Genomic DNA, 17,898 nt, shown 5'->3' on the forward strand with positions numbered 1-17,898 from the left:
TATTCAACAAACGTGCTGTTAGGTAGTAGATATTTCAATTTGTTAAGATTTTAATGGATAAACTATTCATTTATAACATGCATAGCAAATGTGGTTTACTAGCAGACTGATAAACTTTCTTTTAGATATGTGACTCTTGTTACTGCATGCCTTATTGTTAAGAGGTCTTGCTTTGCAACATTTTCTTTTTAACAGTTATTGACCTTCTGATGATATGCACATCCTGGTATGATGCATAGCACCATCAACACTGTAAATCAGAAAAAAAAATATTTCAAAGGTAGGACTTCAGGAACAAGAGCAGCTAAAATGCTAAGTGGTTATAAAGGAAAAAGCAATATTATTAATCCCACCATGGGAATCCATCAACGTGATTTTCCTTTAGACAATACTAATCTAAACTTAAACAAAGATCTCTGCAGTGAGGAGGTGAAGAAATTAATTGAAACCTATTTGTGTCTTTGACTGTAGCAAAGCTGTACATTACAATAATGAACAAGCAAACAGCTAAAATAAATAAAACAGGAAAACACACTTTGTACTTGAGTATTTTCTGTAGTTCTACTGTTTGACCACTAGATGTCAGCACAAGAAAGTAGAACTCAGTCCTCATGTGACTTCAGACTATCTCCAAACAATTTAAAATTAACACAGAGGGAAATAACATATTTAATTTATAATATTTGTAAATTCCACACAGTGGAGGTGAATTTTATTCGGTCTGTGGTTCTCAGAGTACGAAACTATTTTATTTTTTTGTAGTTTGCTCCGCTCTGACCGACAGCATCCAGCCGACAGCCAAAGAAGTTATTAACTAACACTTGTGGTACAAATATCGCTATTACCTACTGCATAGGTAAGGCTGTATACTAGTTTGTAGTTACTTTACCATTTACAATTCATGAATTCCAGCCACACTCATCGTTTCACGACATCACACCGCGGAGGAACACGTCCACCCCTCCGCCCACAGAAATGCTAATTAGCTAATTAGCTTCCTGCTTGAAGTTAGCAGACGCTGCTCGCTAGCTACATCCGCACCGTTTACACTGCGTTAGCATTAGCAAGAGGAGGTTCAATATAACATTAGCTCAGTTACAGTTTCAGCTACCACTCAAAATACAAATAAAACCCTTTGGACATTCGTTCAGTTTCCACAAAAGTGTAGAAGAATAAATTGACAGCTTTGCCCCCTTTTTAGGCATGTTATGGCTAAAAGTGCGATAAAAGCGATATTGTTTTCTTCTGACTGCCAGACGTTGCTCAGTAAAAGTTCAACAGAAGCTTTCAGTCAGCTGTTATGTTTTTGTTTGATGTTTATTGGATGCAAGTTTTGGTCTGATGGTTTTTGCTAGATGAAAGGTGTTTGAGACACTAAGAACATACTTTCTCACGGGCCAAAGGGAAAATCTGGTGCTGCATTTATTATCAGTGGAAAGAAAATTACTGCAAGTCATCCTGTGGTGACAGTTTTCATATTTAATGGGAGTCTTGGCAGTTGTTTGTTATTATAGACTGTAATATACAGTCTGTGGTTGATATGAGAGGTGTTGAGAAACTTTATTTTGCTCTAAGGAAGAACTGGCATCACCAGCATAAGTCTGCTACCAAGGCAAGTTGTAAAAAACCAACCACACTTTAGATTAAAAATAAAATTATTTTGCTGCCTCCATCAAAAACATTACAATAAAGCCACTCTTAGAGGCCAACTTACTGCATGCAGACTATCTTACAGAATAATTGATATGCCCACTCTTACATGTGCCAAATGTCCTACCTGTAACTACATCCATACAGTATTTCTTTGCCTTTCCCTCCAGCTCTGCATCAGGAGGGTCTGTTCAGAGTAAACGGGAACGTCCGAGCTGTGGAGACCCTGAAACAGCGGCTAGAGAGTGGTGAGGATGTGGACCTTCTCTCTCAGTCGGATACCAGCACCGTGGCCAGCTTGCTCAAACAGTACCTCAGAGACCTTCCACAGGGTCTGATAGACTCAACAGTCCAACAAGCACTGATACAGCACTACCAAGGTAAAACACCAACCTGTGGTCCCACTTCAATCTTCTGTGTTTATTTGTAACATTTGTCTACTAGAATTTAGTCTTATCAGCTGATATAAATCTGGTTTTACTTCTGTTCACCATAATGTGATAGATCTCCACAATACGGGTGGATATTAATGCCCTCCCAAGAGCAGTGAATATCTAGGTCATCTTATCTCATCTTATCTTTAGGTGGTGGAATTGCTGTTAGCAGTTTAGTCACGTGCACCAGGAAATGACAATAAAGGCACTGCTGAGTTAAGTGTGTAGGCATTTGTGAACATGAGAGATAGAGAGATAGAGTCTGTGTGATGTGAAGACGAGTAGACCTCCTATATTTCTGGTGATAATCTTGGAGGTCATAAAAGATAAAGTGAGTAATTTGGAAGGTAAAGTGTCTGTGCTCACTCTCAGCTCTCCTCTAGTGCCGGGTTTAATCTGTTTGATGAGAGAAGAGTGTACTTTTTGGCTGCAGTATTCGTTTTGCTTTCACAGACCCCATAAATATGAGCCTGATTTTTCAGGGCCTATGGCCAAATGCTGCATTAGCAAAATGGTCTTGGCTGCAGCTACAGAAAGAGATTATTCTGGTGCAGTTATTTGTCAAATTTAAAAACGGTTTAGGTGTATGATGAGTGGCCAGATAGGCGCAGATTAATTTGCCCATTGATTAGTAGTATAATCATTTACAGAATATGCAGAATATGAAAACAATCTAAATTCAAGTATATTTGTGCTCTAGTCATGCATTCACAGGACTAACAATGGCATCAAGGATAGTTGCAACTCAAGTGAAACTTTTACTTTAATCAAATAAGTAAAAATAGACAGTCTGTCCAACTTCATACTACAAGTATTGAAGGCTTTGCGATGTTTTTACCACTCGGATACCGATTACTGCTTATGTGCCGTATTTGGTTCAAATAATGTAGTGATCAATTGATTCGTTTTTTGGAAAATAATTGTTCAGTGGTGATTTTGAGAAGGGATCAGTCATTTTTAAGTGATTTATTCAGGATTTGTGCAGGTTAAAACTTCACTGACTGTAACCATCACATTGAATGGTGGGAGGTTAAGAGGGATATTTGTCATTATCATTTTTTTTATTGTAAATTATTAACTATTATAATTTTCGATACATCATTCTGAAAACTCATTTATGATACTGTAAGTTAAAGATTAACTTATAATCAAAACAACATGTGATTGCAATCCTGAATTGTCCACGGAAATGGGTGGCCTTGCAGCTACTCGGAAAGCCATATAAATTAATCAGTGTGTCTGCTCTGTCACTTCCCCAGATCTATGTAGTGGAGTTATAAATTATTATAGTACATTTGGAGTTTGCTGATATAATCCTGGATGTAGTTATATGTTGTATGTATACAATATCAGTATGTATCCTGACACAATTCCCTGCCATATAAAATAGTCAGATTGTGACTTGGTTCATTCAAGATATTAAATACTTAACAATTCACATATCAAGTTGATGCAAAGGTCATGTAAAATCCAATGTCTTTATAAAGCAGCTTATTGAGTTGCAACATTACCCCACATAGCTGAGATAGTAGAAATGGTATGGAAAAGTCCCTGATTATTCTATATTGTCAGTGCACCACATACTTTTGCCTGTTCTTCACTATGCTATCACAGTGGTTAGCACATACAAATACATATGGCCATATTTATTAACATTTTTTTCAGTGTATGCTTGATATTGATGCTGTCACATTTTACGTCCTATTTCTGCCTGTGTTTTTATGCATCACCATATCTCATGGCATGGCGTTCTCTGCAGTCGTGTGCTTGTGTCACTATCTGGCTTCTTCCATCACATGTGCATGCTGTTGTTTTTAACACACAATTGTATGAAGTAGAAATTTTCGGTTTCATCTCTTAATGCATGTCCATCCTGTGTACTAAGCAGTGAAAGCGTAATAACTTCAACTTCAACAACAATGTGCATGTACAATATGTCGCATAAGTGAATACATTTCTGCAAATATGTTTTATTATTTCTTTTCATGGGACAACACTGAAGAAATGACACTTTGCTACAATCTGAAGCAGCCAATGTACAGCATGTATAACAGTGTAAATTTAATGTCCCCTCAAAATAACTCAATACACAACCATTAATGTCTAAACCGCTGGCAACAGAAGTGAAAGTGAAAATGTCCAAATTGGGCCCAAGTAGCCATTTTCCCTCCCCAGTGTCATGTGACTCGTTAGTGTCACAAGGTCTCATGTGTGAATGGGGAGCAGGTGTGTTAAATTTGGTGTTATCGCTCTCACACTCTCCCACACTGGTCACTGGAAGTTTAACATGGCACTTCATGGCAAAGAACTCTCTGAGAATCTGAAAAAAAGAATTGTTGCTCTACATAAAGATGGCCTAGGCTATAAGAAGATTGCCAACACCCTGAAACTGAGCAGCAGCACAGTGGCCAAGACCATACAGAGGTTTAACAGGACAGGTTCCACTCAGAACAGGCCTCATCATGGTCGACCAAAGTAGTTGAGTGCGTGTGCTTAGCATCATACCCACAGGTTGTCTTTGGAAAACAGGCGTATGAGTGCTGCCAGCATTGCTGCAGAGTTTGACGTGTTGGGGGGTCAGCATGTCAATGCTCAGACCAAACGCCACACACTGCATCAAATTGGTCTGCATGGCTGTCATCCCAGTAGGAAGCCTCTTTAAAGATGATGCACAAAAAAGCCTGCTAACAATTTGCTGAAGACAAGCAGAATAAGGACATGGATTACTAGAACCATGTCTTGTGGTCTGATGAGACCAAGATCAACTTATTTGGTTCAGATGGTGTCGAGCGTGTGTGTGTGTGTGAGGAGTACAAAGACAATTGTGTGTCTTGCTACAGTCAAACATGGTGGTGGGAGTGTCATGGTCTGGGGCTACATGAGTGCTGCTGGCACTGGGGAGCTACAGGTCACTGAGGGAACCATGAATTCCAACATGTACTGTGACATCCTGAAGCAGAGCATGATCCCCTCCCTTTGGAAACTGGGCCGCAGGGCACTATTCCAACATCATAACGACCCCAAACACACCTCCAAGACAATCACTGCCTTGCTAAAGAAGTTGAGGGTGAATGTGATGAACTGGCCAAGCATGTCTCCAGACCTAAACCCTATTGAGCATCTGTGGGGCATCCTCAGATGGAAGGTGGAGGAGCACAAGGTGTCTAACATCCACCAGCTACGTGATGTCGTCATAAAAAAGTGGAAGAGGATTCCAGTGGCAACCTGTGAAGCTCTGGTGAACTCCATGTCCAAGAGGGTTAAAGGCAGTGCTGGAAAATAATCGTATCCACACAAAATATTGGTACTTTGGGCCGAACTTGGACATTTTCACTTAGGGATGTACTCACTTTTGTTGCCAGCGGTTTAGACATGAATGGCTGTGTATTGAGTTATTTTGAGGTGACAGTAAATTTACACTGTTATACAAGCTGTGCACTGACTACATTAAAGCAAAGTGTCATTTCATCAATGTTGTCCCATGACAAAATATTTGCAGAAATGTTTTACTCACTTTTGTGATATAATGTCTATGTGCACATACACTCAGATTCTGAACTTCACTCAGCTGTGAGCTCTCAGGCCATTATTCCTCTCCCTCTCTTTCAAGCTGAGGCAGACGTACACACATACCAGCCTTCATACGCATGCTCGCACTCTCACATAGACGTACACACTCGCAACGTTTGCGTCACTCAGTCGCTCGGGATCAGTAGTCATATCCGTTCATCCAACTCTGACCTAATTATGTATCCCGAGTAATAGCATCAACATATTTTCAAGCTCTTTGCTGTACTGCTCACGTATTACTCGTCACCATAACTTAAGATTAGATGTTACAGAGAGCAGGTTGGTGCAGCTTTCTCTGCCTGCTGAAGGTGGGCTGTAGTGCCAGGGTTGAAATGTTATTCACCTATCTCTGGTTTGCATTTTGTGAGCTGCTCCAAAAGAAATCAAATTGCTTACGCTTCCCTGAACATTTAAATCTTGTTGCTTGATTATGAAGTGTGTTAGCAAGAGGTTTCAGGTTTGTTTCTGAATGAAAACTACATAGACAAACAAATAAATCAACCCCACCTTTGATCTGTTGTTATATTTTGTGCGTCTATAGAGTGTGGTGATGATGGCTCTTGGTCAGATATGAGAGAACTGCTCCAGCAGCTTCCAGACGTCCACCTCAGTCTCCTGCGCTACCTCTGCCACTTCCTCACCCTTGTGGAGAGCAACCACAAGGACAACCGCATGACTGCGCTGAACCTCGCCACTGTGTTTGGACCCAGTGTCTTCCAGTGAGTCCAACTCTTTTTTTTTAAGTGTAGATGTGATTGAACAGTTAAAATAAATACATTTGGACCAGTTTCACCATAGCTGCAGCTTGCTGTTCTTGCTTTTTATATTTCATATAGGAAACAGTGTTTAATGAAACTGTAAGTACTCCCATGGTTTGGCAATAACTTTATTGACACTTTAGTGCTTTTTGAACTGTATTATTAGATTTTTTATTTATTTTTTTGGCCACTTGGGAACAGCCCAGTGTGCTCTAAAATACAGTAAAGACATATTTTAATGAACGTATTACAAACATTACCTATTAACAAATCCAGCAGGTACAGAGCAGCAGTGGCAGTCATTTAGAATCATGTTCCTGTTGACCTTCCCTAACTCTCAACGGGAATATCCTCCTCTCTCTGTAGGTATTTGTTCACTGAGTTTTTTGCTAAAAAGAGAGACAGAGTGTAAAAATAAAGTTTGACAAAACAATTAGCTGAAAGACTAAAGTACACTGCAGAGAAGCTGAGCAGGAACAACAATAATAGTAACAGTGATAAATGGATGAATCAAAAAACAATCTCACTTTTTAAGTGGTAAACAAGTGTCAGTCAAAGTATAATCATTATCATACTCAGTTACTGTGTTAGGGTTAAATTCAGACCTCAGTCTGACATTGGCTTTAATGATTCACCTTTAGAGTCACAGGATGAAGAATTGTCTGTGTTTATACCAGCCTGCTTCACTGTGTTGTTTGCATTTTGTTAAAGGTCAATTCCCTAAGGTTTTGGCAAGTTTTGCAGCTTCACTATGATCGTTACAAAACATGTTTACTGCTTTAACCCTCCTATTATCTTTAGGGTCAATTTGACCCCATTCAATGTTTAACATCTCTAAATAAGTAATTGACATAATTTTTTTCAAATTTCTTTAAAGGGCTATTTTTTAACACATAAACTTGGGTAACAATTTTGTTTATGATATTTTCTGGAGGTTCAGATTGCTGGGGTCAAATTGAACCCAAGGATAAAAGATGTCAGCAAATTCGAAGATAACAGGAGGGTTAAATAACAGAGTAAGGCACCTTAGCTTAGTCTGGAAAAATCAGCAGTTCTTCAGTCAGCTTTCCCCTATATCTTTTTGATGAGACAGATAACAAATTTTGGTTTCACATATCAGAGCAGCTGGAGGGATGAAGTCCTACAACAAGCAGGATATACAGGGTAAGATAATAAACCTCAGGACAAGTTGTACCCACAGAGATTTCAGCTGTTTTCAAACAATTTATTTCTAAGTGAAGACAGGAAGCATAGAAAATTAAACTGAAAATTACATGCACATTGACATTTTCCATTTCAGAATGCAGGTTAAAATGAGGGACTGCAAGGTAGCACTGTTGCCTTGCAGCAAGAAGGTCGCCGGTTTGCATCCCAGTGGGTGCACTGGGATCATTCTGCTTTCCAGGTTCTCTGGCTTCCTCCCACACAGTCCAAAAACATGTTGAGGTTAATTGGTGATTCTAAATTGTCCGTAGGTGTAAATGTGAGTGTGCTTGGTTGTCTGTCTCTAAGTGTAGCCCTGTGAAAGTCAGCTGGGATAGACTCCAGCCCCCTCGTGACCCTAATGAGGATTAAGCGGTGTATAGATAATGGATGGAATGAGTCTCTGTCAAAACGTGTGGCCATCAGGTGGTGCTGTAGCTTGTCTGACAAGAATGAAAGCACAATTTTATGGCAGCATGTAGAGTCTCCTTGAGAAACTTGAATCATTCCTGGGTTCCTGAGCCTGCTTTTAAATTTAACATCAAGAACATTTGGTCAGGCACCTGTTCAAAAAAACTTCTTTTTTTTTTAAGTTCCTGTGTGGCTCAGAATTACATTAAATAATTTAATTCACTTTTTTTTTTTTTTTTACTTTATTACCCCTGAATATAATCATCAAAGGTGACACTTGAATTGAGTCTTGTCCTTCAGGCAAGATTGGACAATTCACAAGTGAGGTTAATACATAATAATGCAATAACAGACCAAACAGAGTCTAAACAGCTTTTCCAAAGTGTCTAAATAACTAACAGCCTGGTTTATTTATGATTTCATGAACACTGAAAACAAAGTCCACGTGGGATCATAATCTAACTACTACAACAGCTGCAACAGAGCTCAGGACTCCACCTGAGGACAAGCACTGTGCAACAAGTGATTTACCGACAGCATATGAACCAGGATTCTGTGTGTGACAGCTCACCTGTCTGATGTGATGAAAAGTACACAGTGTGACTTGCCAGTGGATCCTGGCATGCGCTATCCTCTCACCGTGCCGGGGATCATTTATAATTATGAGTATTTAACTCTCTCTCACTTTGGAGACACTGATATAAATCCTGCTGCTGTCTGACGCTGCAGTCATTTAATAAACTCAGCGGAAAAACTCCTTCAAGCAACTTCAGCTACTTTTAACATCTTGTGGGAAAGAAATACTTTGTTTTTTTGTGCCATGTTGAAAGTGATATGGAAATGTTACTAGGGCCGACCTAGTAATATTGCTGATTTACAGAAAACTGATCAGGGTGCTCATTCATACATAAAGCCGACATGATCAGTTTCTGTTAGAGTGACAGAACAGAGTGCATGTCTGAGAGGGGCTGTAGAGTATTGTGCAAACGTTATAGTCTTTAAAAATAAGCAGAGGATGCTTTTAAAAACCAACGCTGGAAAATAATGATATTGTTTTTTCGACAACTACCTTTACAAAATTAAAAAAAATTCAGTATTTGGGGTGACCAACCTTTTCTTTTAAAACAGCATTAATTCTGTTTGGTACACCTGTACAGTTGCTCAAGTAAAACTTATGCACAGCCCAACCATGACCTTTACTATGATGTAGCAGTCAGTGGCTCCACTTTCCTTTCTTCCGCTGGTGAGCTTAGTATCTCTGTTCTCACTTTTTCTGTTTGTGATAGGCTTAGTGAGCACCCAGTTTCAAATCACACTTGTACATTTCGTGACCTATAGCCGCACTGTTCTCCAGACTGGCTGCTGCTGGGAATCTCCAGTGATAAACTGGTACGTTCCTGCTGGGAGTCCTGCATGGAAACAAGATCAGGTTTCACTGGACAGAGGTGCTGAAAAAACTAAGCAGTCTTTCATACTGTACAACCTGTTCTCGTTATCATGGGCTGTGTGTGCATGCGTGCATGCGTGTGTGCGTGTGCGTGTTAAACAGCTGTTTATTAGTATGAGACATTGTTCTTAATAGGGAAGCTGGATTCAGGTCAGCTAACTGATGACTAATTTTCAGTTTCAGTGTCAAGCTCACTGTTGAACTATGTTTGTTCAGTACAGATCCTCAACTTTTTTCTACTGATGCTATCATGTTTAAAGAATTTAATGAAAAGTCATCTTTTTGCTTTTATTCTTGTTGATCTTCTTGTCCTCTTTTCCAGTGTGACCCCTGGCTTTGAGGCAATGAATGACCAAAATATCTGTAACAAGATCATGGTCAAACTCATCCAGAACTACAGCAATATCTTTGAGGCGAGCACGGACAAAGACAAAGAAGACCGCACAGAAGAGCAGTCGACGCTTATCATTGTCAAGGTGTTGTATACTCCCTGGAACACCAGATGATAATGTTTATATGAAAAAGATAGTTGTTGGTGACCACGCCAATGTTGTGCAGCTGGTAAGACAATAACAGTGAGTCACATGTTGTGCCCATGCACTTTAAACAGTATGATTCCTCTCTGGCCTGTGACCTCACTCTGCCCATCCACTTGGAGTAGCGATAGTGTATAAATACGGGCTTACATAATGCCAAGACAAAATTGATTCAAGTATTGATGTTTTATCACAGCCTCGTAGGAAACACTTCTCCACAGGTGGCTGGCTTGACTCTCTGGCTGTTGATTTCTATTTGCTGCTTTGATGGCTGATGTGTTTATTGATTTGCTGGTTTGTCTGGTTGGCTGATTTTCTTGGCAGCATCTCACTGCTGCATCTGTTGCTACCTCAAGAGCAATTGGAAAAAATATGAACCGAGCACAGCACTGCAAATCATCTTTTCATATAATGTTGGAGTTTCATTTAGAATAATGCATTTCTTTAAATTAGTTACAAATAGAATATGATGAAACTTTAAAAGGAATGCTAGAATTGGTAGGCCTATAAAATAAACAATGTAGAATACATGTTCCTTATATTCTACAGTCCCTCAGTGTCTTTGATGCAGCTGCCACTCTGTAAAGATATCAATCTATTGCATTTTTCACCCACAAGGACCTCATTGCAATGTAAGAGATAAAAAAAAAAAGAAACTCTTTGCAGAACAAGTAGAGAATCGCTGCTGCGCTTTGATCTGTTTCAGTGACACACCAACTACCCTTGTTAGCATGAAATACTTATCGTCGCTTTCAATTAGTTTACCCACACATGCAATAAGTGTCGCATGGAGTTACAGTAAACTGAGGTTAATTTGAGTCCAGTAAAGTATATGAAATGAGAGTCATATTTACTTCTGGAATAGCTGCAACGTAAGTATCTTTTCAACTATCACATCGTAAGCAAAACCTTGTCAGAATTTCCACTTTTGGAAAGGCATTTTTCACCTCAGTAAATGGACATCAGCGACATCTACACTGTTGATTGATGACTTTGTCGGTTGTGTGAAACGTGACATTGGTCACATGAGGACAGGCAGTGACCACAGGACTGAGCTCCACATGGGTTTGACCTCTGACCTCTTCTGTCAGGGTACTTCTCCTGCTGTTTTTACAACCATCAAACATAGTGTTGATTTCCCATATGACACTATGCTTACCATGCAAAAGTCCTCTGAAGACGTTAATCACAAATTAATTGACTTAATGAAATCAAAAGGTGCAGATTCTTAGTAGCAGTAAAATTAAATCTGTAAAAAGTTTGAGTATATAGTGATTTTTTTGTGATAGCATTTCCAGTCACAAATCTGTGCTAGAAAGCCATTGAATACCTGTAAAGGCATTGGACATGAGACCCCACTGACCTATTGGAAACTCCTCAGTCAACAAAGATCATCTTACATACAAACATGCACACATATACAAAAATGTTAACACATACATGGACATATACATGGCCTGTGGAGGCCCCTCACCTCCTGACCTTCCTTGGCTTTGAACATAGCACATATGATCACTAGTTTTGCCGTCACCTTCCATCACAAAATGCTGACGAGTAGGAAGCGTGTTTGGAGGTGTTTATGTGAGCGTTTATGTGCACACATGTTGTTTGGGGCTCTCAGAAGAAAAGGAAATGCAGAACATTCATACACAACAGTTGCTCTAAAATGATGTCCTGATTCGCTGAGAAAGATAGTTCATAGCTACTGCATGTCTGAGTCTCCTGTTGCAATAATAACTGGGGAACAAAGCTTTCTGGCCTCTATTATACATGATATGTAGCCCTGTACATATGATTACAAATGTGTATGTGTTCTTTGTCCTCTTTTCTGCTCACAGGAGGCGCACGTGACGGATGCAGAAACAAAGACGTCCACCAGCCATCTCAATGCAAAGACACCGACACCAGTTCCCAGGATGAAAGTGCGTGCTGTGCTTTTTCAGTAGTGAGCCTGCATATGTGTGTCTTTGTTTATGCATTAATGCTCCACGGTGGACCTGTTGTAGAAGCTTTTGTTTGCGTCTGTCGACTGTGAAATGCAACATTGTTGTTTATTCCTGACATTCCCAGGTCAAACTTGCATGAACCCTTCAAATTCCCTTACATAGTCCTTTTTAACACCAACCATGTGATCTGTGTGACGTGATTAACATAGCATGGGCATGTTTTGGAAAAGCTGTTTTCCAACACCAAAGCCATTTCTGTGTGTGTCTGTGTGGGTTTCTCAGAGCTTTAAAGATGTTATCAGAGTCAGCTGACTTCTGTGTACTACATGATTTTTCAGGTCACCCTGTGAGAATAGTTGATGACTTTTTCATTGGTTTTAATGCAACATTACTGCTAACTTATCTGTATTCGTTTGTAGGCTAGAGATGTTAGAAATAGCACTATTTGCATTTATTCACTTACTCTTGTTGATACTATGACAGAGGATAATCTAAATGTATTGATTATGTTCATTTTATATCTATTTGAAGTCATTTATTTTCCCATCGTATGGTAAGTGTAGCTGTCAAATTGTGTCAAAACAGTGACATAAAATGTAGAAATAACAACCTGAGATAATGGTGATTAATACTTTTTACACCAACCATTAAAGTAATCCATTTTAGATGCAGTCCAACTTTATTCCATTCACCTGTCCTTCATTGTTTATAATGGTCATGGCTCGCTAGCTTTATGCAATCTTAGTATTGTAGAAAATATTTAATTGTCTACCTGAAGTTATGCAGATATATTTACTGTGCACTATGAATCTCATTGTATTTATCTGCCGTTTTCTTTCTGCATTTTTAAAGATTGCACCAGGAAATGCAGAACATCTGAACAACTCCTCTGCTGCTACGCCAAAGGCAAAAACAAGGAAAAAGAAGGTATAGAAAATAACCTGTTACTGTCAGTATGAGTGATAGTGTTTGTTTAGGAGCCTTTTTTTTAATCACAGTTTGTTTCTCGCTCTTTTCACAAAATGCTCACCACTTCCTTATCGGCTGTATTACCTTGGTGTTGATTAGCCAGAGGCCATCTCTCAGACAGCCTCCGATGCCTGTGGCCTCGCTGCTTGGTCACATGATGTGATGTGATCTGATAAAGGCAATCTGCTGCAGGAAACAACAACGCGCTTATTTGCAGGGAGAGACAAGCGTAGGCTATGGTATGCTGTTTCAAGTGTGCTGTATTACTACAGATGAGCCCTGTCACAAAGAACAGCATTTGGTCATTGATTTTGGTGCAATTAAAGGCTGGAAATTTCCTGTTTGTGCATGTGTTTTAGAAATGGAGCTCTTGGATCATTAATTTAAATCAAACAGGTCAATAAGAGAGCTACATTTGTTGTAGTAAATCTTGTTAAGTCTGAAGCGCTGATCCTGTGATGCCACAAAGTGCAAAATTAGCTGTTTAAGTTTATATTGTCATCATTTTATCACAAATACAGAGGAGTAGTTTCTCTGAGGTTTTTCTTCACGATTTTAGACACCTTGAAATGATCTTCCTGCAGTTGTTTTGAAGGCAGTTTATAGAAGATCCGGTGCCATAAATGGGTCATTCATATCAAGACTGGTGTCGCTGTAGAGATAAAAGAAATGCTGACTGATAGCACGATAAGCTCAGGAGGGTAGACATCGTCTGATGAATAATGTTTGCTTTCTTTATTAGGTGGTGAAAAAGCTTTTCCTTTGAGCAGAGCTGGTTTGTAGAATAATTGCAAATGCTTAAAGTTACTTTAACCTTTAATCATAGCAGTTAGTGCCTCAGGCCTCACTGTGTGTTGGTGCACAGCTATGCAGCCAGCTAAACACACCTTCAGTGAGCACTGACATGAACAGATCACCTTGAAGGTTTTTATTATATTGAGGTCTTGTTCTAAATATTGTGACACTGTGAAAACAGTAATGACAACAAATTCAGCGAGCGTGATGACAAATGACAAAACAATAAGACTCCATAAACAACACTGGGACAAAAGTATTGTAAAAATGAATTGAAAACTGGATTCACAACTGTATAAACTGGCTGTCAAATGTGTTTCTTACTGACATGGAGCACAGTGTATTTTAAATATCACAAGTGAAAGATCAACACTTGGTCCTCCTAGTAAGCACAGCACAATACTTAATCTAGTGAACATACACAGTGTCTGCATGAGTAACTGAAGCTAAAAAGAAAAAATATAGCAGCAGAGAAACGTTAAATTCATTCCTTTAGGTGTGAAGCAGTTATCTGGCAATGCATTAGCTTCAAATTGTGAGCATAATGGATAGCTTCGTTAGTCAAATCAAAGTCAAGTCAAAATTTATTTGTGTAGCGCTTTGAAAACGACCACAGTTGACCAAAGTGCTTCACAAGCTTAAAATACCAAGATTAGCAATGAGCTGACGACATAAATTCTGCTAAGGCTGTTTGTCTTTCTGCTTGTTTGTCTGTCAGCAAGATGGCCAAAGGAAGAACCTATTAAAGTTTAGTGGACTGGACCACTTTCTTTAAAATTGCAAGATATGGCTTTGGCAGAAGACAGCGCTCTCCAAGTGCTCTTCTAGCTTTTCCTTTTGAATATTTAATTTTTGACTAAGATATTTATGGGTGGGGTGCACATAGCTCACCACGCTAAGCTGCCCCTTCCCACACCGGGAGCTAGTCCTGGCGTCGGAGACCCCGGGTTCGTATCCCGCTCGAGGCTTGTCACACTTGATTCTAAATTGTCTGTAGGGGTAAATGTGAGTGTGCTTGGTTGTCTGTCTCTAACTGGCGACCTGTTCAGGGTGTCCCCTGCCTTTGCCCTAAGTCGGCTGGGATAGGCTCCAGCCCCCCCGCGACCCCAGTGAGGATTAAGCGGTGTATAGATATTTATGGGTTTTGTCTAACCAACAGTCCAATCTTAAAGTCATGTAAAATGTAAAAAAAAAAGTTTAAATATTAAAAAAGAAAAGCAGCAAATCCTTCTATTTGACAACCATGAAATAATTGGCTTCTTTGCATAATAAATAACTTCAGTATTAAAATAGTTGCCTATTAGTTTCCCAGCTCCACCTACTGTTGGGTAGTTTAAGATATAAAAAAAAAGGATATTATATAATAAGGTTACACTGTAAAGTAACAAAAACTGTCAGATAGATGTCAAGGAGTAAAAATGACAGTGTTTCCCTCTGACGGGGAGCAGAAGTAAAACGCTTCATGATGATTCTACTGCAGTGCAGTACATGCACCTCAATGATGTACTTTATTAGATCCCACTAGGGCAACAGCTTTTTAACTTTGCCAGAAGCGGTTACTATCAGCAACAGCATATTCAACTGAAATGTTTGGCCGTCAGTGGTACTGTTTTTTTGTTTTTTTTTTAGCAGCTTTTAAAACACAAAACCCAATTCCTAAAGCTAAAGCTGATGCCATGAAACTCATAGATACCTTTTGCTGTCTCTAAAAACTGAAATCGGGTCACGGAGAAGAGAACCAGCCTCCTTAATGATTTATGAAGTGATTCATTAATACAATAAACATTAACTTTTATTCCCCAAACAATCATGTACAAATTTGCAATCAGTTGTCATTACTACAAAGGACAAATAGACTTGAAAGAATCACTTTTTGATTTATCACCACTCACACATGACTGCCAGTGCTGCAGCAGCTTCTGTGGCACTGTGAGCTACAGATGTTATAAGTCTATGAATTATGCAGTATTTATCAGCTTCAGGTCTGGTTTAGTAGTAAACTCCACACAAACAATCAAACACACCCACTCACATAAATTAGAGAGCCCTAAACACGCCTGTGATATCTTTAGTTTGATTTATGATGCACGTGCTATTAAAAATCATGCTGTGTGATTAAAGGGGAACTTGTGTGTTGTTGAACACACTGATATTTGTGTCCACACGTGATCTTTGGACACATGGTTGCATTTGGCAGTGTATTACTCGCACCTTGTTGTTCATTTGGCATTGCAAGAAAGCCTTCTGTTGCTATAGTAAACCACCTCTTCGAAATAGGCAGATGTCATCTTCTCTCTTTTTGAGCAAAAGTGATTAATCTAACATGTACTACTTAAAAATGTCCAGTAAAAGTTGTTGTGGTGGTTGTGCAAGCTAGATCAGGTATGGATCAGATTGCAAAGACACTTCAGAAAACTAGACACCTGAGAAATGAGCTGTCACCCGTCGGTGAATAGAGATCACATAACAGTAGAGGTTGTTTCCAGGCCAGACACAGCTCCTTTTCCTCATGGCAGGTTAACAGAGAGAAAGCACACCAACCTAAAATATCAAGTTCGAAAATATTGTATTTGGCTTTTCTTGGCGGTCTTTTGAGGTTTTACTCACAAACCTTCAAATTATTAAGTTAATCCATGATTTAGAAACCAGGTCATATCCTCATTTTGGTCTGTCAGACTTGTTTGCCATCAAGCCTATTTAACTTTCGTCTGAGCTAGTCTTTATGCACAGGCAAAAACTGGAACCAGGGATGGAGACAGTAGGCGGGTCAGTGGTTAGCAATATTAAAACTGACATGGACTTTGATATGTGGGTCTCTGCTGGAGTTTCCATGGCTGTGTTGTTACTAACTTACTTTTAGTTCAGTCATACATTGTACAGACAGAAAAAAATATATGAATTCATTCATTTATTTAGTCAATCAAGGTAAAATAAATCAACTATTCTGATAGTTATTACTTGTTTAACTTTGATTGTACCTTGTTCACAAACTTGGGAATTTGCTGCTCTCCCTTGTCCTGCATTTTAGCAAAGTTGATGTTGTAGGGTTTTGGACAGTTGGTCAGACAAAGTAACACATTCTAGAAAATGGTAATGGGAGTTTTTCTGTTTTTTGTTTTACATTTTTTGTAGAACAAAGCGTTGTTTGTAGCCATTTTCTTCAATGATGAAAATAATCATTAGTAGCAACACTATATGATACCAAAGCAGTGGTGTGCAAAATTTTTATTATAACAAAAACTACAACACCTTACACAGAATTCACCATATAGTAGGTGGTAATGATTGAATAAATGAACAAACAAAATTGTTGGAGACTAGAGAAATTGCTGCTTTTTATCTGTATGTATTTTTCCTTTAAATAATTTATTGATTACAATAATACAAAAGAAAAACAGCAAAACACGTGACAGCAAAAATTTATAATAACATCGAAGACAAACCAAGATGCCCTTTTTGTGCAGTCTCCCTTTTCGTGATGCCTCCGCAAAGTATAATGAGGCAGACTCCAGCAAATTGTTAAAAACAAAGCTGACATCCACATTCATTTTCCCGTTTTTCTTCCACTGTGTTTTTTTTTCTGTGAATGACAAATTTAGCTAAATCAATCACAAAGCTCCGAGGGGCAAAATCCATATCAGGTCTAGCTAAAGAAGTTTGTGCAACTAATTATGTTTCCAAAGATTCATCCATTAAGTGCATCAGTGGCTAAACGTCTAAATGGAGGCTGCATCCATAGATTTTGGAACAACCCATTAAGTTCAACCATAAATGGAAATGTTCCACTGGTAATTGGTGTAAAGGCAAAAAGTAAACCTTTTAATTCAGCGGGGAGAAGCCACTTTTAGCATTAGATGTTTCTGACCATTATCGATACTTAAGCTGCTTGTGTCAGGCCCATTTCATACTCTGTTTACCACAGCCAGACAGCTCTTTGGCTTCAGTGTGCATCAGCAGCAATACGAGCGCTCTCCATATATACGAGGAGAAAGGTCTTTGACACATTCTTTAACATTTCTGTCAGGTTTCCTTGGCGGCGACTTAGTAAAAATGCAGAAGGGTACTTCTCACAATGTGGCTGTAATTAGGTTAAGGTTCTTTTCCTACACAACTGTCGGTGGTTCGCGCTGTTTATACCCACTCAGGGTCAGCACGGTAAGACAAACATCAGTCTAACCT

The 17,898-nt window shown here is 39.1% G+C and overlaps 1 protein-coding gene across 3 annotated transcripts in view; it reads left to right on the forward strand.

Annotated features, from left to right (window-relative positions):
- fam13a (family with sequence similarity 13 member A) overlaps nucleotides 1-17,898 on the forward strand; it is a 61,262-nt gene that overhangs the window by 5,869 nt on the left and 37,495 nt on the right. For all 3 annotated transcript variants that reach the window (XM_008291614.1, XM_008291615.1, XM_008291617.1), the window contains exons 3-7: nucleotides 1,821-2,030; nucleotides 6,196-6,373; nucleotides 9,796-9,949; nucleotides 11,848-11,931; nucleotides 12,808-12,882. In XM_008291614.1, coding sequence (XP_008289836.1) covers nucleotides 1,821-2,030; nucleotides 6,196-6,373; nucleotides 9,796-9,949; nucleotides 11,848-11,931; nucleotides 12,808-12,882 — 701 coding nt within the window. The remainder of the gene's footprint in view (nucleotides 1-1,820; nucleotides 2,031-6,195; nucleotides 6,374-9,795; nucleotides 9,950-11,847; nucleotides 11,932-12,807; nucleotides 12,883-17,898) is intronic.

This window comes from Stegastes partitus, unplaced genomic scaffold (genome assembly GCF_000690725.1).
Source record: "Stegastes partitus isolate 25-593 unplaced genomic scaffold, Stegastes_partitus-1.0.2 Scaffold752, whole genome shotgun sequence".
Taxonomy (NCBI): Eukaryota; Metazoa; Chordata; class Actinopteri; family Pomacentridae; genus Stegastes; species Stegastes partitus.